The sequence below is a fragment of the Oxyura jamaicensis genome, chromosome 4 (genome assembly GCF_011077185.1).
Source record: "Oxyura jamaicensis isolate SHBP4307 breed ruddy duck chromosome 4, BPBGC_Ojam_1.0, whole genome shotgun sequence".
NCBI lineage: Eukaryota > Metazoa > Chordata > Aves > Anseriformes > Anatidae > Oxyura > Oxyura jamaicensis.
Genome location: NC_048896.1, coordinates 87,819,188 through 87,844,392, shown reverse-complemented (window position 1 = coordinate 87,844,392; position 25,205 = coordinate 87,819,188). Strand labels below are relative to the sequence as shown.

Genomic DNA, 25,205 nt, shown 5'->3' with positions numbered 1-25,205 from the left:
ATTAAATCCAAGCTGTTTTATATGTATTTGATAGGGCCATCAGAACATGCATACATCCTTCTCACTGTACACTTTGACCCGTTTCATTCCCTGTACTGTATTATGTCATTTGTCTCTTGCTTTGTGACTGCTTTGTGACTTCTTTGAGAGTTGAGACAACTGGAAAGAATGTTGACTGCTCCATGGGGTAAGCAGGACACATGTTTCAAGGGAGGCTAGAATGCAGGTTATTGTTTTGGGGTGGGGTGGGCTCTGCATATTTTAATAGCATAAATAGCTGCACTTTACACTTAATCTTCATGTTCAGGTAAACATAAGGGCAGCCTCAGCCCTGAGCTGCATGTAATTGTTAGGTATTTTCTAAGCATTGTTGCTCTTATCATATATATATAACATATATGTATTTTTATATATATAAGAACATAACTTTATTTTTATCTTAATCATTTGTTTTATTTCTACACTCTGTAAAATATTTAACTTTGGAAAATCCAGTAGGTAGCACAGACAGAGAAATGAAGAAATCACATTACAGGGACAGCAAAAATACTGCAGAATATATTCGCTCTGTGAAGTGTTAGTTGTTGCATTAAAGCAGTTTGGGTCTTGTGTTGTTTGAGAAAGCAGAGACAAAACACAGCTTCTATTTAGCTTTAAGTGCAAAGCAATGCTAATGCATGCCAATTTGATGTGATTATTAGATAATCTAAGTGGCTCTTCTAAGAAATGAGCAGAAAGTGTAGGAGCTTGTTTGTATAACAGAGTTGTGCCGAGTCCAAATTAATGGAAAGATCTAATATAAAGTACATTTCTGTGTCAAATCTGGACTAAGTTTTGAGCAAAACAACCTTCATTTATGCTAACAACATTGGCAAAATTTGTTATTTTTGTGGCTTCTGCACAGAACCTGGTGAAACCTGGCATCTTCCTTTGCATAAATCCCAACTGACTTTAAAGTTCCCAGTGATACCAGGTTTGATGAGGTTGTATCTATTGAGCTCTCAACCCCAACCTAAAAAGATGACCAACTGAGAAAGATGTAAGTAACAGTTTTACTCTGGAACTCTTCAGGTTAATATAGGGCACGAACTTTGACTAAAATCAACGTTACCAGCATTTGTAAATGCTTATAGTCAAGGATTTCATTGGAAACCATCTTTAGTGCAGTCAATTGAATTTCAAAGCTTTGAGCAGTTTGGGTTGTTTCTCTTCCCAATTAAAGGACAGACCTTCAAATGATCCATGCACTAAATTTGATACACAAGGTTCCTTGCCTAAGCAGTTCTTGAATTCTTCCTGGACTATATCTACACTGTAATAAAGCATCCAGCTTGTGAAATGTATTTGTTTTCAGCCAATAACACTGAATATAACTAATGCACAATTTATTCTTGCATTCAAGGAGGAACTGAACAATATTTAAATGCCTTTTGACAGCTGGTATATTGCACATTTGAAGAATGGTTTGTTTTATATACAATGTAAAATCAAATTTTATTTTACCTGTGGAGGGTTGAAGCATGCCCTAGAAATCCTAGAAGCTTTTCTAAAACAAAATGAGGCCTCACCTTCTCTTTCTGTATGCACATACAGGCTGCTCAGAGAACTGTCTGTGCCTTCTGCCACTTTATTATTATTATTATTATTATTATTATTATTGTTATTTCTTTTGATAGCAACAGAATGATGTACCAAAACCTGCATTTAGAAAAAATCCACCAGGTACTTCCTGAACATAACTACTTTCAATACAAATTAATTCAAGAGAATTTTCCACATACAGTTCTCAAACAAGTAAAAAATGACATGCTTATATTTTAGACATGGATAAGACTGGCAGTAGCACTGCAAATAGGTCAGCTTTACTGTTCATGGCATTCAGGTTGTATGCACACAAACAATACACAATCTTGGCCTATGCTGTAAACTTACACCCTGTCCAGCACAGTGAACCAGTGCTGGATTTGCAGCAGTCCAGTGCAAACCTTCAAATATAAACTCTGAAAACTCTGGTATTTTGCCAGCGGTTCTTACTTTTTCTTGGAACTGAAAGCATGAGCTGACCTTCGTTTCACAATAGCTTGACAGCTGCCCCTCCTGTATTGCTGAGAGCATTCTAGGCGTTAGGGATCATCTAAAGATGCTTGTCACACTTGGCTTCAATTTATTTTGGGCAAATTGATCAAGCCTGCATCTTTCCCCACATCTTTCACTGTGGTGCATGAGACCTCTTGGAGTTGATTATTTCCTGTGCTAAAGGATATCTTTGTGCCGAGTTTCAATCATGCTCCTGGTCTGCAGCCACATCCCTGTTTTGCAATGTCATGTGGACTTTGCCTGGACAGCTGCAGTGGCTCAAAGTCTTGCAGTCTGACCAGGGTTCAGCTGGCTTCTTGAAGGGTTTTCCAGGAAGCTTTAAGAAGGGGAACTTGTCAAGCGATGTTGCCAAGAGCAAAATCATTATTTCAGGAGGAAGGCATTTTTTCTCCACCAAAACTCCGACTTAGTGCTTAAAGAAGATACTGAGTCATCAAGCAAAGGCGAATCATTATCTCATGGCACAAGGGACAAGATAAGTAGAGGATGCTTTGATTTTCAGTCCTTCTCAGGGCCTGAGATGCCTGTCAGAAAAGTAATAATACAGTTTATTCTCTTTATGTTCTGAAACATCTACAGTGCACCAGCCTGTCACCCATCAACTCATCTGCAAGACTGTAAAATCATTTAAAGGAGTGTTAAGAAGCTGTAGGCCCTGGCAGCTCCCCTTCAGTCAAGTATCCCTGAATTCCTTTGTCAGTGACTCATTTCCAAACGGGAATGCACTCTCGCCACCTAACTTGTTTAGACCAGAAAAGCATTGCCTTTGCTCTGCTAACTGGCGAAGGAGAAATAGCCTGAATTTCAGCTGCTGCATGAAGGTGGTACATTTCTCCCAGGGGTGTCCGTGTTTATACTGGAGTTACTACACAGAGAGCTGTGAAGTAACTACTTGGGAAGCAAAATGATTTTTGTCATCAAAGAATCATGACAAACAGGGAAGAAAGGGTATCCAGAAGAAATCACCTTGTCTTAATGGAGTGCCAACTATCCCAATATGCCATTCCTAAGTGGTGTCTGACTTACATCGACAGGTTTAAATATCCCCCTGTCTTCACAGGCAATCCATCCCAGTGCCATTCCTATCATAAAGAAGTTTTCCAGGGATGTTGGTGGTGCCACCTCGGTACTGTTTAACCTGTTACTTCTTGTTTGATCCACCAGAGATGCCCAGAATGATGCTTTCTCTATATCAACCTTATATGTACTTGAAAAAAATTTCATGTCTGCTTCTCTTCTTTAGACCACACAATCTCAGTTCTTACAACTGTTTTTGGGAGAGCACAATTCCTAAACCTCTGCTCATTTCTGCTGCTGTTGGTGTCCCTGCTAGTTCCTGGCATTCTTGTACTGCAGTGACCAAAACAGATGCAGTACTACAGCTGGGACCTTGTGCTGAAGAGTCTAAGCTTCTGCACACTTTTTTGTACATCCCAGTATAATTGCCTTTCTTGGCAGTAACAGAATATTGCAGACTGATTTCAGCTCATGATTTCCTAGCTCCTCCATAGAAGTGCCACTTAACCTGCTGTTTCCCATTCTAAATGCGTTGATTATTGCTGATGAAGTGTATCACCTTGTCCTCATCCTTATCAATTTTTAATCTGTTTTTAGACCTTTTTTTTTTTTTTTTTTTTTTTAAAATAGTTTGTATGATTTAGGTTTCCAGTCCTTTCCCCCAGCATTACTTATAACCTCCTGGCCTGGTGTTATATCCTAAATAATCACTTTGCTTATTCATTACCCAGGTGACTAATGAAATGCTGAATAACCCTTGACCTAAGCATCTCCAGACCCCATGTGATACATCTTTCCATGCTGACAGTGATCCATTGCTAACTCTCAGCAGTTACCCAGACCCAGTGAAGTTTCCTTGCTTTGCTTCTGACAATGCTGTGTGACATAGCATCAGAAACCTGCCAGAAGTTGGTTAAATTTGGCTTTTCCCTACCCATAATGCCTGTTGCCATATAACAGAAGGACTCTAAAATGTTTTGACTTGGCTCTTGATTAATACCCTGTTAATGGCAATTCTACTTGTTTTACAAATGCTTACAAAATATTGGTAGGATTATTGCTTATAAAATATTTCCAGGGACTGAAAGTAAATTGGCTCATGTGTCATTTTCCAGTTTCTCTTTCCCCTTTTAAAGATACTCATCACATTTACCCTTTTCTATGGCTGGTAGAACTCACATCTTCCCTGAGCTCTCAGCAATAATTGATGATAGCAATTGCTTTAGCTGCTTCTTTAAATAGCCTGAGATATGTGTACAGACAGAACCGAGCAAAAAAAGAGCACTAGGCAGATTGAAACCCAGAAAAATGACCTGGCAAAAACCTACAAATGTATATAACTAAGGAATTTTTCTGCTAAGCATGGAACATTTTCATTAGTATTAGTTGTCTTAACCACCTACTCACTACAACTATAACTGCTCTGGTGTTTGTTTGTTTGTTTGTTTGTTTTTGTTTTGGTAGATATAAGAGATGCTAAGTGCTGTATCACTTTCTAGCATCAGCTTCATTAACTTTCCCCCCCCAATGAACAGAGAACAAACTCACTTGGCTTTTGTCTTCCTTACTGCCCATGTGCTTAGAGAATGCTTTTTTGCTTCATGCTTCTCACTATTTGCATTTGGTTTCATTTCTTGTCTGTTCTGGGGTTGTGCCTCTTGTCTTGCCACTCTATTATTCAAGTAATAGTAACCAGACCCAGATCCTTCTGTCTCTGTGCTTTCTTCTGAGTTCAACAAAGTGCTTGTGGCCATGTTAGCAGGCAATTATTTGGCACTTCATACTAGACTGGAATTAACATCTCCTATCTTTGCCATGTGTTCCCATGACCATAATAATAAGTTATAAAATTAGAGCACTTACCTGAATCTTTGTTTGAAGCACATATATTTAACTCAGGCCTTTAATGTTAGTGATTTTAACTAGGTGTATACATTTTCTTCTTCAACTGTAAAGACGTAACTTTCAATACCTGTAACATTTTGGCATCAATAAGTGATTTTTTAGGTAGCTTCCAGATGTTTATCCTCACTAATCATCTTTCCAATAAATGTCTGGATGTTTCTTATTATTTTGCAGGAAACTCATCTTAGCAAATTATAATAAAGTATGGATTCAGTAGAAAGAGAAAATGAAGTATAAATACTTCCAATAGTCCTCTAGGATTCACCATGACCTTCTTCAGACAGCAAATGGACTCCTGTGTTTGTCTTGGAGTCTTTTCCTCCATCAAAGTAAATTTAGTACTGATACCCATTAGTCACAGTGGTATGCAGTAGTGAATGCAATAGCAAAGAGAGTCATGGAAGTACTTTCACGCTTCTCTCTTCTTCAGCTTTGCTGGAGGTGATAGAATAACACAGATTGCTGGAAGTTATCCATGCACACTGGCTCTTTTCCCTGTGAATTGAGAACTGCCTCTTGGACCACACACTTGTGTTAGCAAAAGGTGTTGGGAACATTTTTCATGATTTTTAAAGACCATCACGTTTGAGGCAAAAACTGGACAGACTCTGCAAGTACAATGTCTGATTGTTTTATGTTGGCACCAGGCAATTGAAGGACATTCTTTTAAGCTTAGTAGTGTGTTTTAACACAGAAATAACATCTTCCATCCCATTAGAAGGCGGATTGAAAGGGCCCTACTGCAGATTCCCCCACTACTAGAAGAGGGAGCAGGTTCAGTGGTGTTGTACTGTTTGGATGGCAGTAGTCCAATTCAGCAAGTACTCCTTCTGTGGTGCTATCACAGTGTTAGGTCTGGGTAGTGGGTGGTTGAGCAGTCAGAAAACAAGACAAGTCAGTCCATCCTCTAACAAATAGGCTTTATAGGATTCATATACAACCATGAAAAACTAAGCTGTGATATCTAGACCTTAATAACAGGATATTGGCTGTGTGTAGGTGTATCAAACTATGTAGATACCTAACTATGTGTAGGTATCCTTGGAGTCTTGGCATCCTGGGAATGGCATATTTCAGGACATTCAGCTTCTCTTTATTCCAAATTTTCCCAAGTTCTCTGCTCTGATCCCCTTTTAGACTCTTTGCAGTTCAGATGGGTAACACCTCTGCTTAATTCTGCAGTTGCCTTTCCTCCCCCAAGATGTCACATTCCTTTCCTTACCTCATTGCGGGTTGTGTTCCTTGTCCTACCTATGTATTGAAAAGATTAAGCAACCATGAAAAATGATTTTACAAAATCTTTACAACTTTAGAAAATACTATATTGGTACCTTGAAAAAATATTAGATCAAACCTTTCCACCTTAACAAAGGTCTTTGCACATGGAGGCAATTGCTCTTCTTTAAGCTCATGTATGAAAAGTGTTATATGGCCCATGGGACCATAATGAGGCTATGCTCAAGAAACACATATGCCAGGGTAAATGGAAGTGTAAGGCTTATATTTTGTGCCAGCATTTCCATTTGGTGTTATTTAAAACTGCAGATCAGGGCTAGACTGTGTGACCAGCCCTAGATGAGTATATAGTCAAACTGTACAATGTTGCTCTGTTATATCCTGGCTCTTCCAGAGCTGCTCTTTTTGTGGGCATCTGAGGCCTGTGAAGAGACAGGCAGTGTTAAATTCGGCCATCTCACATAGCCTCATTTCAGGCATCCAACCTCAAGGCCTGGATGAGGAGTCTTGTCTTCTCATAGTCAGTGGAGCCATTTTGGTAGACATGTGTGCCCTGACTCACCTTATGAAGACCCCGCTGACTGAGACCTTCATTTGGGCCCTCCACACAAGGAAAGTTGGATTTCAGTTTCAATTTGGGGCTAAAAATTAGCTTAATGTGTCATTCTTGTAGGAGTTCATTCCATTGCTCTGGGCTGGCCCCCTGCAAAGCGCTGGCAAATAATTACTGAGAACCTCTCTCTTTACCAAAGGGTATCACCACATCCTCAGGGCTTGGTTTAATCCAGGTATTTACTGAGGTCCCATGTCCAGGCGGGTTCATGCTTGAGCTTTGTCAGGACAGCCTATCAGTAAAACCCTACATCAAGAGCTGAGGGTGAAGCGAGTATCCTTAAAATTTTGTAATGTGTAGGTTTTGGCCAAGCTGTAACCACAGCTACCTGGTGCGATGGTGTGCAGGACACATAGTACTGTCTGATTCCTCTGCCAACCTTGCTGTTGTCCTCAAGGCTTCATTTTCACTGTAATTAAACAGCACCCATAATGGAGCCTGCCGCAGGGCACAGGACACCAGCAGCAGGCTCTGGGTCTTTTTTTCTTCCAAGCAAACTTCTGAGTTTTGATCTCATTTGAAACCTCCGAGAACAAAATCTCACTTGCAGTGAGCTACAGCCAAAGCAAGGGACGGGAGCTGCATCTTTCAGCGCAGTCCCCTTGGGAATAAAAGCAACCAAAACAGACATTGCCCAAGACCCTCTTGTGGGGGTGGCAGCAGCTGGCGGTGACCAAGGGAAGGAGGTGGCCTTTGAGGGGTGGAGGCAGAGGAGCACAGCAGTGACCATCCCCTGATTTGTGGTCCCTTTAAATCTTCTCCTCCACTTGGCAGCTCCAATTTTTCAGTGTTGCCATGGCAAATCTCCATGGCAATGACCCTAATCAGGGAAGGGGGGGATGCAGGGGGGCGCATGCTCAGAGCGGGTGCTGGAGTCTCGCCTGCTCGCTTCAGCTGCTCCAAGGGTCTGGCACACGGGCGAAGGGAAAGCTCAGGTACTGGGCAAACTGCTCCTTGGGGTTCATCACAAGCCCATGGCATGTCGTTTCCATATGTATGCATGTGGGTTTGCTTGTTCACGGGGGTCCGTGCTTATCCCATCTCACCCACTTCTCTGTGCGGAGCGCGCTGGGAGCAAACTGCTGATTCTCACTCTTTCTCCTCGTTCCAGGCTGGGAAGAAAGCTTGAATTATTGACGAGAGCAATGGCGTTGCCGTCTGTCCGCGGCGTGATGTGGGTGGCGATCCCGCTCATCTCGGTGCTCGGCCTACTAAGCGGGAGGCTTGTGGGGGCCAGCCAGGACTCTGGGAGTGTCATCCCTGCCGAAAGTAGGTACCGCCGGGCCGCACTCATGCCCTCCTGCTGCCCCGTGTCCTGCCTTGTTTCCTCCTCGTAGCCCCCCGTGGCCACACAGACATAGTGAGCTCCAGGGGTACCCTGCACAGCCTGATAAAGGAGGGAGTAACGATGAGTTTGTGACCTGCTAGCAAAGCACGTGAATACAGTGCTTATCAAAACAGTAAGCAAGCAACCAAAAAATACAGTTATTTAGGAAAAAAAAAACAACTGCATACTGTAATTTTCATCCGAGCTTTTTTAAAGCTCTTCAATTGTTAGGTCTTTTAGTTTTGCTTTTTTTGAGAGCTTTTTTTCTAGATTTGCCCCTATACACACAACACCCTTCCAGATATGGATATTATTAGAAAGAAAATTGTGCTTATTTCTGCTAGGGCATTGCATTTTGCTTGTTCTTATATTTAAAAGTTCAACTTTCTTGTAATCACTGCATTTGGACACAGGTGATGTTGTCCCAAACAGCATACTTGTAAAACATATATAGATTTCTGAAATCCTGCTGCTATTCTGCAGACCAAAAAAAAAAAAAAAAAATCCACCCCAAAATATGACAGACTAGCTTGAGCACACCTTGCAGCTGGGAGCTCTTGAATTTGGATCACAGCTCAGTATTAACTTCTTCAGTCATTTTGTGCAAATCTCCAAGTTAAACTTTCTCAGCTCTAAAATGAGGCAACAGTTCTAAGATGTTAGGGGATCAAGTCAATCTTTTCAGGGTGTTTGGTGACAGTGAGTTTGAAGTAGCTGCTCATTGGAAACTTAAAATATCCTCTGGAAGAAAAAGGAAGGAATGTAATTGTATACAAGCCAATCTCTAGTTCTTAGGCACACTTTGTATCACAGATACCCTTTTACCTAGCTGCTCAAATATTTATAACATGATCTGATTTAGTCACTGCATCTTATTCTCCTGTAATTGTGTTACTCATTTTCATATACACCCGTGGCTGCATCTATAGGCCCTGAATGCTGAATTCTTCTTGTTTTCCATTCTCTTCTTTTTAGATTAGTGATAAGTGTTGGTCTGTTCTAACACAGACCTCATCTCTGTTTTGTGTGTATGTTTTCCAGGCATACCTTCATTAACTTTAATAAGTTTTGTGGCAAGTAGTCTATTTTGTCTTCTCTGCTTAAAAAATAAATGATATGTGCCCTTTGTGTGTCTGTTAGCATAGGTAAGTCAACACCTTTTGGAGAAAAAGTTTGTTGTGGTTCCTTGTTCCTCTTGTGTGGTGGAAACTCCTGTTTTATCTGTAGAACAAATCTCTTGGCCACTGTCTCCAACCTCAGTCTGATCTTTTTGATATCCTGTGGCCAGGCTGCTGAGTCCCTTGATAAGCTCTTGAGAATGATTCCTTGTCTTGTCTTGCTCTTGTATGTGAGAGTGAGGAACGAAGGGCAGCTCTGAGTGTTTCTGCAGAGACGTGCTGCTCTGTCCTGGATCTTGGAGGCTGGTAGCATTGCTCTGAATGCACGAACGGTATTCGTGTTTGAGCTCAGGCCAGGAGAAAGGCTCCTGACTCATCATGAATTGTAAATTGTTTTGTGCTGCTGCAAGGACAGAGTTTTAAAGAAACAAGGTCCTTGCAGTGGTCCTCATCATCCAGTTGTGGAGAAAATGCTGCACAGCTGCTCAGTGCTCCAGCCACCTTCCTTTGCCCATCAGTGCCAGCTGCTCTCAAAGTCCAGGAATGCTCCTAGACACATCTAATGTACTACAAGAGATGCAGCTCATGGAAAACAGGACACTGAGCTAGACAGACTTTTGATTTGATCTGGTGCAGACATTCCTGAATCTTTTTCTGCTTGATGTCAGCTCCACTGGCTATTTCTCATCAAGGAGCTGATCCTCCTGGGCCCTGACCCATTCTGGTGGCAGTGCTACTGCTGTGCTTAAGTCCATACTGTCAGCACAGGTGAATTGGTGGCTGAGCCTCTCTCTCCCACTTGGTGGGAGAAGTGTGTTCCCACTGTGGCACCGTGAGAGGCCAGCAATGCTCTCTGCAGGTGTGGGAGGTGCAGGAGCCACAGGAGATGTGCAGGAGTGAGTCAGAGCTCTCGGTGCTTCAGAGAGGCCCCGTGCTGTTGCATGGCACTGATCTGTGGCCTGGGGTGCCTTCTCCTACTCTTCACTTTGCTTACTGTCTGCTATTCAGAGAACCAGCCCCAACTTTTTATGAATAATGCTAATTAGGAGTGATTAATCATGTCCTTATATTTTATAGGCACCACTTTGCATTTGCAAAGCCTGTTCAAGTATGAAATGGTGTTACTAATGCTTTCAGAGTATTTTCTCTAAAGTTCAGAGCAATCCACTAAAAAATAATTAAGCAATTTCCCCAACCTCGCATTGCATTTAAAGCCCAGATCACCCGCTGCAAAAGCTGAAACGTGGAATTTGAAGAACAGAAGCTGGTCAGTCTAGTTTCATTAGCCAAGGTGCATGAAATACAAAGAATAAAGCCATGTGCATGAGAGGGAAAGTAAATTAGACTTCCATAGTGCTTTCAGTTCCAGTTTTTCACCAAGAAGAAGCCAAGAAGCATATTTTAAGCTCTCCTCCCCCACTTCTCCCCAAACACAAAAAGAAACATACAGTCTTCGTGCTGACAGGATCCATTTAAAGAATTATAGCTGACTCTTGATAATTCTCATTATGTTAATCCACAAACCTGTTAAGTCTCCCTATGAATGATAGCCTGTTCCCAGCTGTCAGCAAGGAATTAATAGCACTCTGCTGTACTTTGCTCTGACGTGAAGGTTTGGTTTCACGACTTCTTAAGGCTGATGTAACCCTTCTCCCCCCCCATAACCTGGCCCCTTGTCCTTGTTCTGGCCCCAGAACTTGTGCATTCAAGAGGTGATGGGGAGAAAACAAAATCAGCAATCCAGCTGATCAAGCAACTGCATGGTCACTGCTTGCTGTGAGCAGGGGAAGGTGTGGGAACGTGCAGCCAAGGACAGAAGGGACGGTGGGATTGCTCCAAGTGGCAGCAGTGCATATTTAGCTTTGTTTAACCCCCTTGTGAAAGCAGACCCTTAAGTACTGTTACTATGGGGAAATGTTCACATTATACTATTGAAGATATCGTGAGCAAAAAGAGGCAGAGTCTAGGGCAGCATGCCAGGCCAGCTCTTCAGTCTGGAAAAGTGACACTGAGGCAGGGAGCGATGGAGATCAGCAAAGTTAAAAGTGAGACAAAGATGGTGAATATGTAATAACTGTCTTTTTCAGTGAAAAAAATCGGAGGCAGGGAATGACACCAGTTAACTTCAGAGCACACAAGACTGATACTTGTCACACAATGAAATGAGCTGTGGAACTCATTGTCACAAGGTGCTGTAGATGCCAAAAGTTTCCATGGATGCAGGAAGCACTGTAGCAAATTAATGTGAGAAAAATCCATGGAGGGCTTATCAGGTGTAAAAGCAGCAGCCAGACTCAGGATGCCTCCAAATCTCTTGGTAGCCTAGAATAACATTGCTGGAGGTTTATTCTTATATATTATCAAAGTTTTATTCTTATATATTATCAAAGTACCTGCTATTGTCTACTGGAAAAGCTTGGCCGGTATGATCGTTTAAAAGCTCAGCTGGTAAAAATCACTACTTCCCAAGTAGTGGGGATTTGCTGCCCCTATTTTATTAGGGGAACTGCATTCAGGTTGCTCTGTGCTCGTGCAAGATGCTTGATTGTGAGTTCAGCCCTGCCCTAGATTGGTCTCCAGAGCTCTGCAGATGTGTGCTCTGCAGGGCTGCGTGGGGGGAGAGTTCACACCTCCACAGCTGCCCTTCTCCTCCTCCCAGGTACAGCTGTCCTATCAAATAAGTCTAAATGAAAGGTCAGATTGAACAGCTGGATTTTGCCGTCCCGGGATATCACAGAATTCATAGAATATCCTGAGATATCAGATCCAGCTCCTGGCCCCACACAGGATACAGCTGCTTAGAGGAATGACACGAGCTGTGCCGCTGCCAAAGCTGCTAGCAGGGGTGCTACCCTGGCCCAGACACAGCTGCACATGGAGAAGGACCCTCCACCAAGGAGAACAGCCCAGGAAACCATACACATCTGCAACGTGGTTCTGAAGAGCTGTGCTGTATCAGGAGCTCTGTGTGTGCTGATCCAGGGCACACAAAGCTGCAAGGGCATATGTCCTCCTTAGCACCACCATTTTCCCGCAGAAGCTGCTCTGATGCCAGGGCAGCTGCTTTCACAGGGGTGGCAGAAGTGTTAATAACCACTTGGCATGGTTGTGCAGCTCCACTAGTACCTCCCTGCCCACACAGGAATACCAGTGAATGATCCCGCACAGCCATGGCCTTTGTGGTTGCAGGTAGTTTTGACCATGGAATTTGTGGCGCTCCTCAAAGATGCTTTCTTCATGTTGTCAGGGGCAGGAGAAATTCATTCATGACCTGTAGTTTTACTTTTTCTCCAACAAGTTCTGCTTTAGAGAACATTTTGTGTCAGGGTATGCAGCACTTCCCTGAGGTGGTGCTTTCTGAGCAGCCCGCTGCAATGGGAGGGCGCAGGCCGCAGCACCGAGTGGGTGGCAGATTTGCCGATGGCACAGTGAGGATGTAGGTTCTTCCTAAGGGCTCTGCTCCGTGCTCTGAAGTGAAAACAATTCGACTACCAAAACACCGATATAAGGCTCTGGCCACAGAGAGCTCCGTACCTATTGCAGCATCGGCTTTGCACTCGCTTTGCTTTGTCAGAGCAGCACAAGTGGCTGCCTGGAGACAAGGACTGTAGCACTGCCTTGACTATGGGGACACTGGGATAAGTGTAAAAAAAATTCCTCTCTTTCCATTCCCCCTGCATCTCCTCCAGTGTCTGCAATTTCTTTCTGTGAAACCCCATGCTTCATTAGCTCTGTGGCTGAACGGAAGGGAGTGAGATCGGTGCAGGGTGAATTCTGGCGGCATAGAAATGCCCAGGTCCAGCAGCGAGCCAGGCTGGTTGTTGTCACATCCCTTCCTCCTCCTCTGCTTTGCCTTCTCCCTGCCCTGCCCCTCTGTGCACACACACTGGCATCAGCTGCAGAGCCAGTGGGACGCTTTGCATTCCTGGCAGAGAAAAAATACAGCAGCAGGTGAAAGGAAGCAAATACAGAGCTGGCAGCGACCCTAGCCAAGCTGTTCTGTAAGAGCTCCTGTAAAAACAGAGCTGCTTGTCTGATTTTTGAACCACTGCAAAGTGCTATTTTCAGCCTGTCAGTGGAGGATTAACCCGTGTACAAGGAGGAGGAGGGGATTTCATTTCAAGGAGGGAGGCTGGGGGCTGAAGGCACACAGCACCCCACAGAACCAAGCTTGGGCTACGTTCAGAAAAGCCCACATAGCAAAATGCTCTTGTGCTTTTGCTGGTCCTCACTCACCAAGTGAGCACTTGCACACCAACAGACAGAGCCCTGTCCACAGGCAGCCCTAACTTTGCTCAGATGCAGGCGTGGGTCCTGATAACATGGGTTTTCTCCTGGAATTACAAGGTCTCTGAGCCTTCCCTCCTTGTACTGCCACACACCAGATTTCATGCTGTGACAGTGACGTCTTTTTTTCTGTCCCTTCTTCCAGGCCGTCCCTGTGTCGACTGCCATGCGTTTGAGTTCATGCAGAGGGCGTTGCAGGATTTAAAGAAGACGGCGTATAATCTAGACACACGGGTACGTGTTTCTATAGAAATGCTTTGACTGAGCCTTTATCTTCGAGTGGCCAGGTCTGCTTGTCTGCATACAGCAGGCACGACATCTCTGCTGACTCACTTCCATTTCAGCAAATAGGATTGTTCCAAGTACAGATTATTTTCCACACGCTGGAGAGCTTCAGTAAAGATCATCTAGTCTAACTGCTTGCATAACAGGCTAAAGAATTACCCCAGACAGTTCCTGCATCAAATAGAGAAGGAAAGAAGATGCATGAAGGGGAGGAGAATGAGAAAGATGATTTATTCTTTATCTCACAGCGTTGCTTCTGAGCTGTGGATGTTCGTCCACTGGGCAGGAGCAGCAGATGAATGGGAGAGCAAGAAGGCTGCAAGCATGGCTAGCAGAGAGAAAAGGCAAGCACATATACTCCTTGCTCATGTATTGATGCTCTCCATGAAAAAGAGTGAGGTTCATTTGCTTGGGTAGCTATCACAGCACACAGGGCATTTCGCAGCTCCACCTGCCAGCCAGTCTGGTGCTGCAGAGGTCCCAATGAACAAAACACGAGGGTGTGTTAAGTGCCATGATTTTAGCAATACCTATTATGTTGGTTCTTAACTATACACAAACACTGGAATAGGGCTTAATGAAAACTCACAAGTGGTTTCCATGCTGTCTGACGTTAGCAAGGGGTAGGAGGTCTCTCACCTCTAATAAAGCCCCTTCATATGTCTTGAGCTACCTCTCCATCCCTAACAGCTCCACGAACATTGGCAGCATGACAGTAGAGCAACTTCTGGTAAGAGAAGTCAGACTGGAGCCACATCTGCCCGTTCCTCTGGGTGACTGCTCAGTGCCTTCGGGCAGTGCCGTCTGTTGGTGGCAGAGAAGTGCTCCTTGTTCCTTCAAAGTCACGCTCCGCTCCAATTGTCATTCACAGCAGAGTCAGCCAAAGAGATGTAAATCAATTATGTCTCAAACTATACCACTGAAGGGCAATTACGTTGCTTTGCATTTGGTTTCTCATGACCTTGGCCAATCATGTAGGGCCCCGCATGATAAGGTCAGAGTGACTGGAGCTTCCTTGAGCTATCAATAGCAAACTGATTAGGCCACAGATCTGCGTGCAGCGTGGGTTACATCGCAAAAGTTTCCCATGCACTAGCCTAATACTCAGTAACTGTTAGGTGTCAGGCTGCAAACACAGGGGCTTTAGCCCTGCAGCTGGGCTGGGCTGCTGTGGTCCATGGTGGGACTTCACGCACTTGGATTAGGTTCAGCTGTCATGTTTTGTACCTATGCATGACCAGGAGGTACTAAATTACTGCCGGGGCTGTATTGGGCAGATTTCCTGAGTGCAGCAGGGACAGCACAACCCCTTAATCCCACTGACAGATACTCAGACCTGTGCTGAGATCTGTGTTGGCTATTCTATTTGGGGGGTGGAGTGAGAGGAGAACCCATCAGAGAGCAATGCTGTGCTGTAAGAGGCCAAGCAGAAAGGGAGAAGATGGTCCCAGAGCTGCTCATAAACTCATAAACTGCTCATTCTGCAAAGACCTGGACAGGCCCGAGATGACAAGGCTCTGGTTCAGACAGCTGTCAGTACAACCCAAAACAAACATAACCAGTTATCCGGAGCATCATCCTCCCTTTGACAACTGTAAGTTTAATATTACTAGTAAAGAAAAGGTATATTATTTTCCATCTTTTTCTGCCTTTGGACTGAGACTCCAAAGACCTTTCTATAAGAGATATTTAAATATAAATTACTAAATGATGCAGAGATTCTAAAGGGAAATGAAGTGGCCAAGGCTCTGTAAGTGGCACATTGTGGCTTTCCATTCTCTGAAGGGCACAGCCTCCATATCCTTATTGAACTGCTGCTGCTTGGCTGATGCTGCCCAACTTTATCTTCTCAAGTTTTATACAAAAATAACTTCATTTAACAACTCCCGAGTCTTTAAATTTCTTGTTCCAAAGGCAAACCTCACGGAGGTTCTATCTGAGACTCCCTAAGCCAATGCCAACAGGGCCACAATTAATTTTGGTAAATGATGCTTCTCTCATAGTCCTTCAGTTCACAGCTGAGTGGTCCCAGAACTGCTCTTCCTGCCTGTAAATAGTCATGAGTGATGCCTAGGCAGGGTCTGTGGCAACAGTGACAGCTTGCTGGCATTACGGTGAAAGCCAGTAAGCCTGCGTGACGTTAAGGTGATTCTGTTTCTACCGGGCTCCAACAATGAGAGCATTCACTCATCCAGGATTGCTCTCTGTGCCTGGGGAGCAGTGTTTAATAACGCCTGCCATTGCCCTAAGCCGATAAGTGAAAGCAGACAAGGAAAGTGAACAAGTTCCTCTTTAATGCAAAGGTGGATGTCAAAAAGTTGGGGTTGGAAAGGATAGAGGGCTGTGGAGGGGAGGGAAAAGCAGCTCTCAAACAGCCTCTGCCTGCCTCTTTAGAAGTGCCCAGTGACTCCTATGGGAGCCGGGTGTCTTCGTTAGCTGGGCCTTTGCCATTTTTAATTTGTCAGGAGTTGTCGTGCAAGGGGAATGCTGGCAGACTGAAGACCTCATGTTTCACAGAGCTCTTTCATCTTTTGTTCTTTTGTTAACAAGCAGGTTTCAGGCTTTTGTATTTTTTTTCTTCCTTTTTTTTTTTTTTCTTTTCCAGTGCAGATGGGAAACCCATTCATGGTGAATTTAAGCCTGGATTTTATTTTATTTTATTTTATTTTATTTTATTTTATTTTATTTTATTTTATTTTATTTCTCTAGAAACTCTTCAAAGTCAGTCTACAAAATACTTAAGGGACCGCAGACCACAGGTTGAAAACCACAAATTGTACTCAGGAGGAAGTTTCTCTTCAGTCACAATTGCACTTGCTAAAGTGAGTTGCTTGCACCATCAATTTGATTTTGAGTCTTGCAAGAGGCTCAGCACCTGAAATGATGGTGTCACTTGGGAAATGTGACCATTGTTTCCCTAAAAGTGAGACCAGGACCCACAAAGGATCTAAGTTATAATAATAAATTATATTTAAACATCTTTGAGGATCTGAAATTATTTTTTTCCTGGATACAGATAAAAAAAAATAGCTTGGAAATGCTTTTCCACTAAGACACTCCAGAACCAAGAGCACGTAATTTTAAATGATGTATATTGAGAATGGTTTTTAAGCTTTTGATGGGGTTCTGGAGGCATGGCTCCAAATGGAGTTGGCAATAAGTCTTTAATACTTACACTGTAGTTACACTATACTTACACTGTACTTATACTTACAACTGTCAGTAAACTAACTCAGGATAAAATAAGAGCCACAAATTAAAGTCTAGGTCTGCTCTGAAAGATTGCACGTTGCAGACAACAAGGTTAGACTGACAGCTGGATTGAACCCAGAGTTACTCTGGAGAAGCATCAGTGTAACTGAGAGCACAACTGGCTCCTTAGCACACGCTATCTGGCGCAATTAAATTATACAGTACTGAAGGAATCGTCAACAGGAAGCCATCAATCACTGAGAAGGAATTAAGAGCAGTGCAGCTGAAAGTGGAATTTTTGCTCGGCATTTATAAAGAACACTTAAATAATTTTGACAGCCTAGTCCCTGGAAGTTAACTATGAAAATGAAAATATTCAGATTACAAAAACACTCTCCATGCCTCTTAGTTCTGAATATAGTTATTTTGTATCACTTTTTTCTGGACGGAAACCAGCATTAATAACTATGATTTTTCACTCAGCACAGCACCTTGACTACAGCTGTGCAGAGGGATTAGGTCTAATAAATGATATATTCTTTTAAAGTGATATATTCATTTTAATTTATTTTTTATTTATTTTTTTTTTCAGACAGAATCCCTCCTCCTGAGAGCAGAGAAGAGAGGCCTGTGTGATTGCTTCCCTGCAATACTCTGAAATGGGCACTGGGATTTGGCCAATGGACATTTATTAATTTTTAAAATGCTGTTCAATAAATTACAGGAAGATATAGAGTGCAAGTTGTGCCACACCACACGAAAAACAATTTTTATCCAAACAGGTACAGCTCAGATCATTTTTGCTTTGATGTGTTTTATCAGTACTGTCTGTGCTATTGCATCTGCTGAAATGCCAAAAGAAGAAAACAGTGCCAGCGTCTCACTCATGGGTTTCATGCAAGGACACCCTCTCACTTTTTTGCTATTTCAAGCCAAAAATTGCCCTTAGACTCTCAGGCCAACCTCTCAGTACATGTAAATCACCACAGATCTGTGAAACTCAGTGGAGTCACATTCTTTCATATATTTATGTTAGAATGTGTCCCCAGCATGAAAAGGAAGCTACTTCACAACGATGCTTAGCTAAAAATTTGCAAACAAGCAGTCATGGTTTATGTAGAAATTAATAGCTGTCACTGACAGCTTGGCAGCCCAGGGAAGGGATTTGTTCCCAATTTTATCAATAGTCCAGTGCACAGCAAGCACAGTCATCTGCATCCCAACGTTAATTTCTTCAAAGCCACCCAGTAGCTGTGATCTTTTTGGAGGGATTTATTAAGTATCTAATGCGATCGCTAACATTTATAATCACATGAATACCGCCTGGCAGTTGAACCGATTGTGTCTGCCAAAATCTTCTGGAGAAGTGTCTTTCATTAAGTAAATCACATACTGGGCTGAACCACTCTCGCTGGCCTCTGCAGAGAGGTTTGGCAGACAGCCTGCCAAATGCCTGCACACCCAGGAGCCTCCTGCAAACGGTATTTTAAAAATATTTAGGCTCCAGCAAAACGGTCCCTAGCTCTTGCATGGACTTTACACAGGGATGAATTTCACTCCGTAGTGATGGGTTACTAGCTGATACTATTAATATGCCTGCTGCCATCAGTGGGAGACAAGATAGGACAGAAAAAATTAGGTGATGTAGTAGTAGTAGTAGACAAGATTATGCCTTGTTACGCTTTGAAAAAGAAATCCCTTTCTCCTTGTTTTTCATTTTTCCCTTTTTTGGGGGGATAGGCTGGGGAGAACAGAAGATGCCTCCAGTAGAAAATTCTTGTAGGCAATAAAAGATTTTTTCATAGGACTTCAAATATCCTCCCCAAAATGTAATTAGTAGAGATCAATAGATCAGCTAGAGCATCTACGTACAGACGAGAAATTTTATACAAGCAAGAGTATGGAAGCAGTATCAACAACAGTGGTTTTCAAAGTTATTTTACCAACCTTTAATAAAATGTCCATCTTCCCATAAGTGACTGATATTTTGCTGTCAGGCAGCTCAGCAAGTTATGACAGTAGCTAGTAACCTCTGGATGTTTCCAAACCTCTTCTCTTCCATTTTATCCCACCACTGCAGGCACAGGGAACTGCGAGCCACTGCCAACTTATTATTTTGTGTGCAGTCACCCTCAGTAACACAAGGGAGTGTATTACTGTACACTCTGCCAAAGTTGTTTGAAAGGCTTGTGTTTTTCAGCAGGGAAAAGCTTCTTTGCACCTGCACTTCAAGTAGGAAATTTGCTTTGTCCTTTGTAGTGTTCTGGAAAAACCCTTTATAGGTCATCAGGACCTAGACTGTGTAAAAAGGAAACATCATGACACAGCAACACATTGCTTCTCGTAGCATTACACTCCACGGCAGCACTGGTAGCTTTAGCACTTAGGTTGCTTTACTCCCACTTAGATTTGAACCTAAGCAATGCACAGATCATGAGTTGACTTTTTGTAGGAGGCAGAATTCCAGCACAGCTCACCTTTTGGGAACAGCAGCATGTCTATGGTTTTGTGTTGCTACTGAGCATGCTTATACTGCTGGTCACTTAAAGAATCTTGCAAAATCCTATTAGCAAACACTTTTCTTTGGTTGTGTTTTCATTTAGAAAAGAAGTTTGCTCACCGCTAACTTTTGATATACGCAGCTTATTATGATAGAAAGGTGGAATGAGTGATGAGTGGATGTTCTCTGGCTCCCCAAGGGATCAGAGTGACATTGCAAGTTTCGGCACTGACTATATGTACTCCTCTTTTGTCTATAACAAATAAAAAGGCAAGATGTATTGCACTATCTGGTGTACTTCGTTTCTTATTTGGAACATTTAGCAATAAATACCAGCTTTTTAATAAGGTGGAAAAATCAGGCAAATGTGCTATTTTGAATTAAAAAATCAAGAAATCTTGTATTTGGGCTAAAGTTATGAATGTATTCCTATTTAATGAAGTATAAAATTGAACTCACTCTTATTTGAAATCAAAAGCACTGCAATGATTTTTGTGAGCTTTCTAAGGACTCCATACTCTGTACGTGATGGTTATGATAAAGCTCCTTGTAATTAATATGGTAGCATGAAGAAAAAAATGAGCGAGATAGATTTAATTTATTATTTCTCATGATGTTAATTTAAATTCAGAACCCCATGGATTCACCATTTGCTGTAAGAAACTGTATATTTTACAAAAGGATTTAATTGCAGCAGGCCTTAAATCAGAAAGTCTTCTTTGCTTCATAACACTTAAAGCACCATTTTGCTGTGGAGCCAAGGCAATTTTCATGACCTCTTGAAATCAAACTGTGTCTTCTTTTCTTTCGGTGCAGTGCTGCTGCAGGTAGCCTTGGGCACAGAGCATCTGTACACAAGGTGGAGTGAAAATGGTAGGCTGTAAAGATGTACAGTTAAATTCTCCCTAGAAGAGAAGAAATATAAACACGTTAACATGGTGCTGTCTCTGGGTAGGCAAGATGTTGGATAAATCCTGGCAATGCATCTCCACAACTTCTCACACCTTAGCTACAATGTTCTTTGGGTGTAACTCCGTGAGTTTTCTAAGGTAGTCATTTTGAGCTGAGTCTCAGGATAACTCTGTGAAGACATGTCTCTGGATTTTGTTCTTAAAAACAGGAACACAATTCAGCCTGCCAGTAATGAAGATCCTTTTTAGGTGGCATCAAAAGTTAGTAGTACGATTAGTTGAATCTGGCGAGTATATGGGCTGGTGTTCCTTGTCCATATATTTCTCTGAAATACTCTGAGAGCCCCATGAAATCCCCCCTCCGGATAGAAATCTCCTATTTAGAAATCATATGCTTCTATCAGAACTGGTCTGTAGCTAACTCCTGAGTAATCTGAGCATCCAATACACATTCCCCACCTTCTAAGGAGCAGACACAAACTGTGTAGGTATTTTCCTGAAGACCTGCCATGTCAGCTCCAGGCTGGAGCTTAGAGAGGAGACTTCTTCCTGCAGCTGTGAGAATTGTGCAGGGTGCTGGTGTTGCTGTTTGCTACCAGAAGACAAATCTCACCTGCAGAAAGCACTTATGTGCTGAAGGAGGCTAAAAGAATGCCAGAGTAGTTCAAAGGTAATTTAAAAGAAGAAAATCTCTGGCTGTTGTGGCTTTTGTGAGGCAGAGAGAGAAACATAAAATAAAATAAAATAAAGTTTTTTGTTGTTGTTGTTGTTGTTGTTTTGTTTTGTTTTGTTTTTTCACTTTGGAAGTAGCACAAGACAGAAAGTTTGCCTTTGCTTCTCCTGGCAGAGAAGAAGGGAGACCCCTCCCATAGAACCATGTTCTGCTGAGTCCTTCCCCAGGCAAGAACTCAGTGGGAGAGAGAAAAAGGGAACAAGTGTAGAGGGGAAAAGAAATACCTGCCTTCTGCAGCCTGGCTGAGTTCCTGGCAAATCAGTGGAATGGGGAGCACACTGGTGCAACAAAAGGGCTTATTCCCCCCACTCTCAACGAGCATGGCATGTGAATCTTACAAGCTTTCCAGAATCTGCTTTTGAGCTCTGTGCAGCGTAATGCAGGTGGAAGAGATGGTTGTGAATAACCCCGGTGCTCCTCAGCTGGAGTTATTCAAAACATAGGAAATGTCAGGAAGGGTTTGTGCTGTGTCCGTTCCAAAGAAAATACAGAAGATCTAGAAACATCCTTTGCTAATTGTTACTTGCCAATTTGAAAATTTAGGGGAAACTAATTTGCAGGTTCTTTAATTAGCCAAGGAGAAGGGCAGCAGTCACTTAAAGACTGTTATTGGCGGCAAAAGTTAACTAGAGGTGGAAAAATAATAGCAGCAGCAAGTATATGTATATATAACATACAGGAGGTACCTGTACAAAGGAGGAAAACAAATTACCAAGTTCTTTCTTCTGGGGTCCCTGCACCCACAGTCCATCCAGAGCCCAATTTTCTCAAGCCTGTATCGCATGCTCCATCCCCAAGGCGGATGGCAAATGAAAGATAACTGGATCCCTGAAGTAGCAGGCCCAGTTGGCTGCTGAGCTCAAAGATGATGGAGAAGAAAGGCAAAAACAAAAGGAACATTTGCATCACAGAGCAACCATCCATGATGGAGCTTTATTCAATGAGGAACCACAACTAGTTGCTTGGTCTGTGTGTAAACATAGCCCTGTCTCTAGTAGATAAAAAAGAATTACCATTAATGATGATATTCATTAATACCCATTATTAAAGCTTCAGTTTGCTACATTCATCCTTATGCTTTCCATGCAATATCTCATGGCAGACACGTCCCCAGTAAATGATGGACTTTTTGTTCAGTCTGGTTTGTGTGAATGCTTTCTTTGAACTCCTTGTGTTTCTGTTTATGCTGAAATCATTATCAGAGCTGTTCCCTCAACATTATGGCACAAATTCGACTCATATATGCCCACATGGGATTCTTCATGAACTCACGGGAAAGCAGAAAGGCGTCTCAGGCTTGTTTCACACCAACACAGTACTTCATTTACTCGGTGTGTTTATTCTGCTGTTTGGATTTCGTACAGTCCTCTTTCTGCAATGTAAAAGATTTTCCTGGGGAGAGCAAAGCCCCTGTGCCCTGTCCCTACAGCACTAGGCTGAGTTCTAAAGAATTTTGATGCTATAACATCACGTTTCTCAAGCTGATCAAGCGCTGGCTTCAAGATGAAATGTTATCTTTTGTTTAAGTATTGACTATGTGAAATAGCAAATAGAAGTCTAGCCATTTTGTAGTGGTGCAGAAGGTATTTAATCATCTTAAGATCATTAAGGTACTAAAGATAGATGCTGTCTGCAGCACCAGTTACTGAGTCTGGATGTTTTTTCTAGCTCTTGATACAGCAACCTGCTTGTACTACTTCATACATTATAGATGAAGACTGACACCTCTCAAGAGGACAAATTCTTGTTATACCAGATTTCATTCCATATAAATAAATAAAGAAGGTGAGGTAAAACTATGGATCTATACATTGTTTGCAAATCCACATTAGTCAGATTATAATGAGCCTATCTTTTCTGATGATTAGTTCCTTTTCTTTTCAGTTGCTCTAGAAACTGAGCCTGTATCTCACTACTCAGGTGTATGTGGGAGTTGAACGTATAGCAGACTGTAAACATGTAAAGCTCATTGGTAGCAGTTACGTATAGTATAGACCTGACGAATTTAGAAACCAGGAATTCTTGAGCTCTGATACATCTTTCCCAGTTAGATTCTTTGGGATACAGGCTACATTTCCTTTGCTACCTCTGCCCTCCAAATTAATCAGTGGAGGAATAACTGTTTGTATAATAGGATTGCTGACCACTGTGTCTCACCTGCAGAGGTATTAAAAGTAAGCATCTTTTGTAGATGAAAATACTAAAATCATTGGCAATATACTAAAACAACGTACATCTTTAGATGGCAGTGTAAATCTTTAGACAGTATAGCCCTGTATGACTTCTTGTGTCAAAGATACAAATAATTAGTGTCTAATTGTTGTTTGGATGATATCTGAATGATTTAAACAGGATTAAAAAAAAAAAAAAAAAGAGGTAAGTTATTTATTTTAAGTCATTTTATAAAATCGCTGATTTTCCTATTTGGTAACTAATTAAAAACCTTTCCCTCAAATTATGGTCCAGATTCCTAATACATTTTCCTGAACTGTTTTAATGTGCTGCTTATATTTCGTTTTCCTGAGCAACCACGTGAGTAAGTTTCAATACCAAGATGGGCAACAGTGAAGAAATACACAGGTTATTCTGTGAACATTTGCAAAGGCAGACTAGGGAGAAGGTTATAAATCTCTGTTCTGAGACTAGATTTAGTATGTCTTAACATGAGCTTTAGTAACTAGACTGCTATATATTGCCTGCAATAGAACAAGTACTCGTTGCCAAATAATGCATTGAATAATTGATTTTGTCTTTGTGAAATAATTCTGTAGAATGGGTCGTAGGGACTCCAGTATGTTTCATTACTATGGGAAAAAAAAAAAAAAAAAAAGAACAGTTGCAAAATTTAAAACATTCTTCATTGCAGATAATTAGCTGTTTCCCATACATACAGTTATATAGCTGAAACAATTTTATTTTGATGGAGTTTGAATTAGTCACATTTAAACAGTTGTTGAGAGATCTGTACTTGGAAGTAAATGAAGGCCCTCAATGGATTTAATGGGTATTGGACCTTGGCCAGCTCTCCAAGTACAAGTGCAAACATGCAACACTTGGGAAAAAAATCAGACTAGTAGCTAAAGGCTGGGAAGACAAACACGGTGAACTTGGGAAAAATGCATTTTGCTGTTTTCCCTTTCAAGTGAGATCTGATTTATACCTTGTCCATTTAAAATTTTAATTGTACCTGACATGTGAGCAAGTTTTTGTATTGCCTCCTCAGGATTAGTTGCCATTTAGATTTGCAGTTTATACGTGGAAGGCCACCAGATACCTCATATACATCAGGCCAGGGATCTTATTATCAAATGCAGAGTCTGGAACAAGCAGGCATGAGCTTTTCTGGACACTGCTGGCAAACAGTATGGACATCTACATACTCCTCCCAGTCCTTACCAACCTGAAAAAAGCAACCAGTTTCTGCCTGGGTGACTGACAGGCTCTGTTGAGAGGAGCTTCACTGACAAAGTGATTTGTGGGCTGCACACAGTGCCTATGAAGACGAGTAGCCAGCACCTCTCTTGAGGAAAACCTAATAGCACAAATGCCTGTAATCCTGGCTGGGGAGATGCATGTTAGGCTGGCTGGCACGGTGTGGCTTGGCTGTGTGTAGACCGTGGAGAGCAGAAGGCTGTAACTGGAGTAGGTTCCGCTGCCCCTGTAGCACACAGAGGCATGAACTGTTCAGTTGGAAAACCTACAAAGACTGAATCCAACTGCCTAACCACTTCAGAGGCATGTTAAGGTATACATGAATCTGCTAAGAAAAACTCATAACCCCAAAATCTCAGCTGATACTGACTGTACTCTGCATTTCTTTGAATACACACAAGCATGCCTCAAATATGGCACAGATTAAAGCCAAAGCACCAGACAAAATGGGAGGCCCAGCTGAAGATAACTAGCCTTTCAATGTGCTGTATTTGGATGTCTAGAATTGAGGAGCAGAACAATGACGAGGCAAACATCATTAGGAAAAGAAGA

At 42.2% G+C, this 25,205-nt stretch overlaps 1 protein-coding gene across 1 annotated transcript; it reads left to right on the top strand.

Annotated features, from left to right (window-relative positions):
- Positions 1-7,646: 7,646 nt before the first annotated feature.
- C4H4orf48 (chromosome 4 C4orf48 homolog) lies at positions 7,647-19,865 on the top strand. The gene is made up of 4 exons (XM_035324357.1): positions 7,647-7,803; positions 7,980-8,137; positions 13,746-13,834; positions 17,670-19,865. Exons 1-4 carry the CDS (start codon positions 7,664-7,666, stop codon positions 17,733-17,735), a joined length of 453 nt encoding a protein of 150 aa, XP_035180248.1. The 5' UTR covers positions 7,647-7,663; the 3' UTR covers positions 17,736-19,865.
- The last annotated feature ends 5,340 nt before the right edge of the window (positions 19,866-25,205 follow it).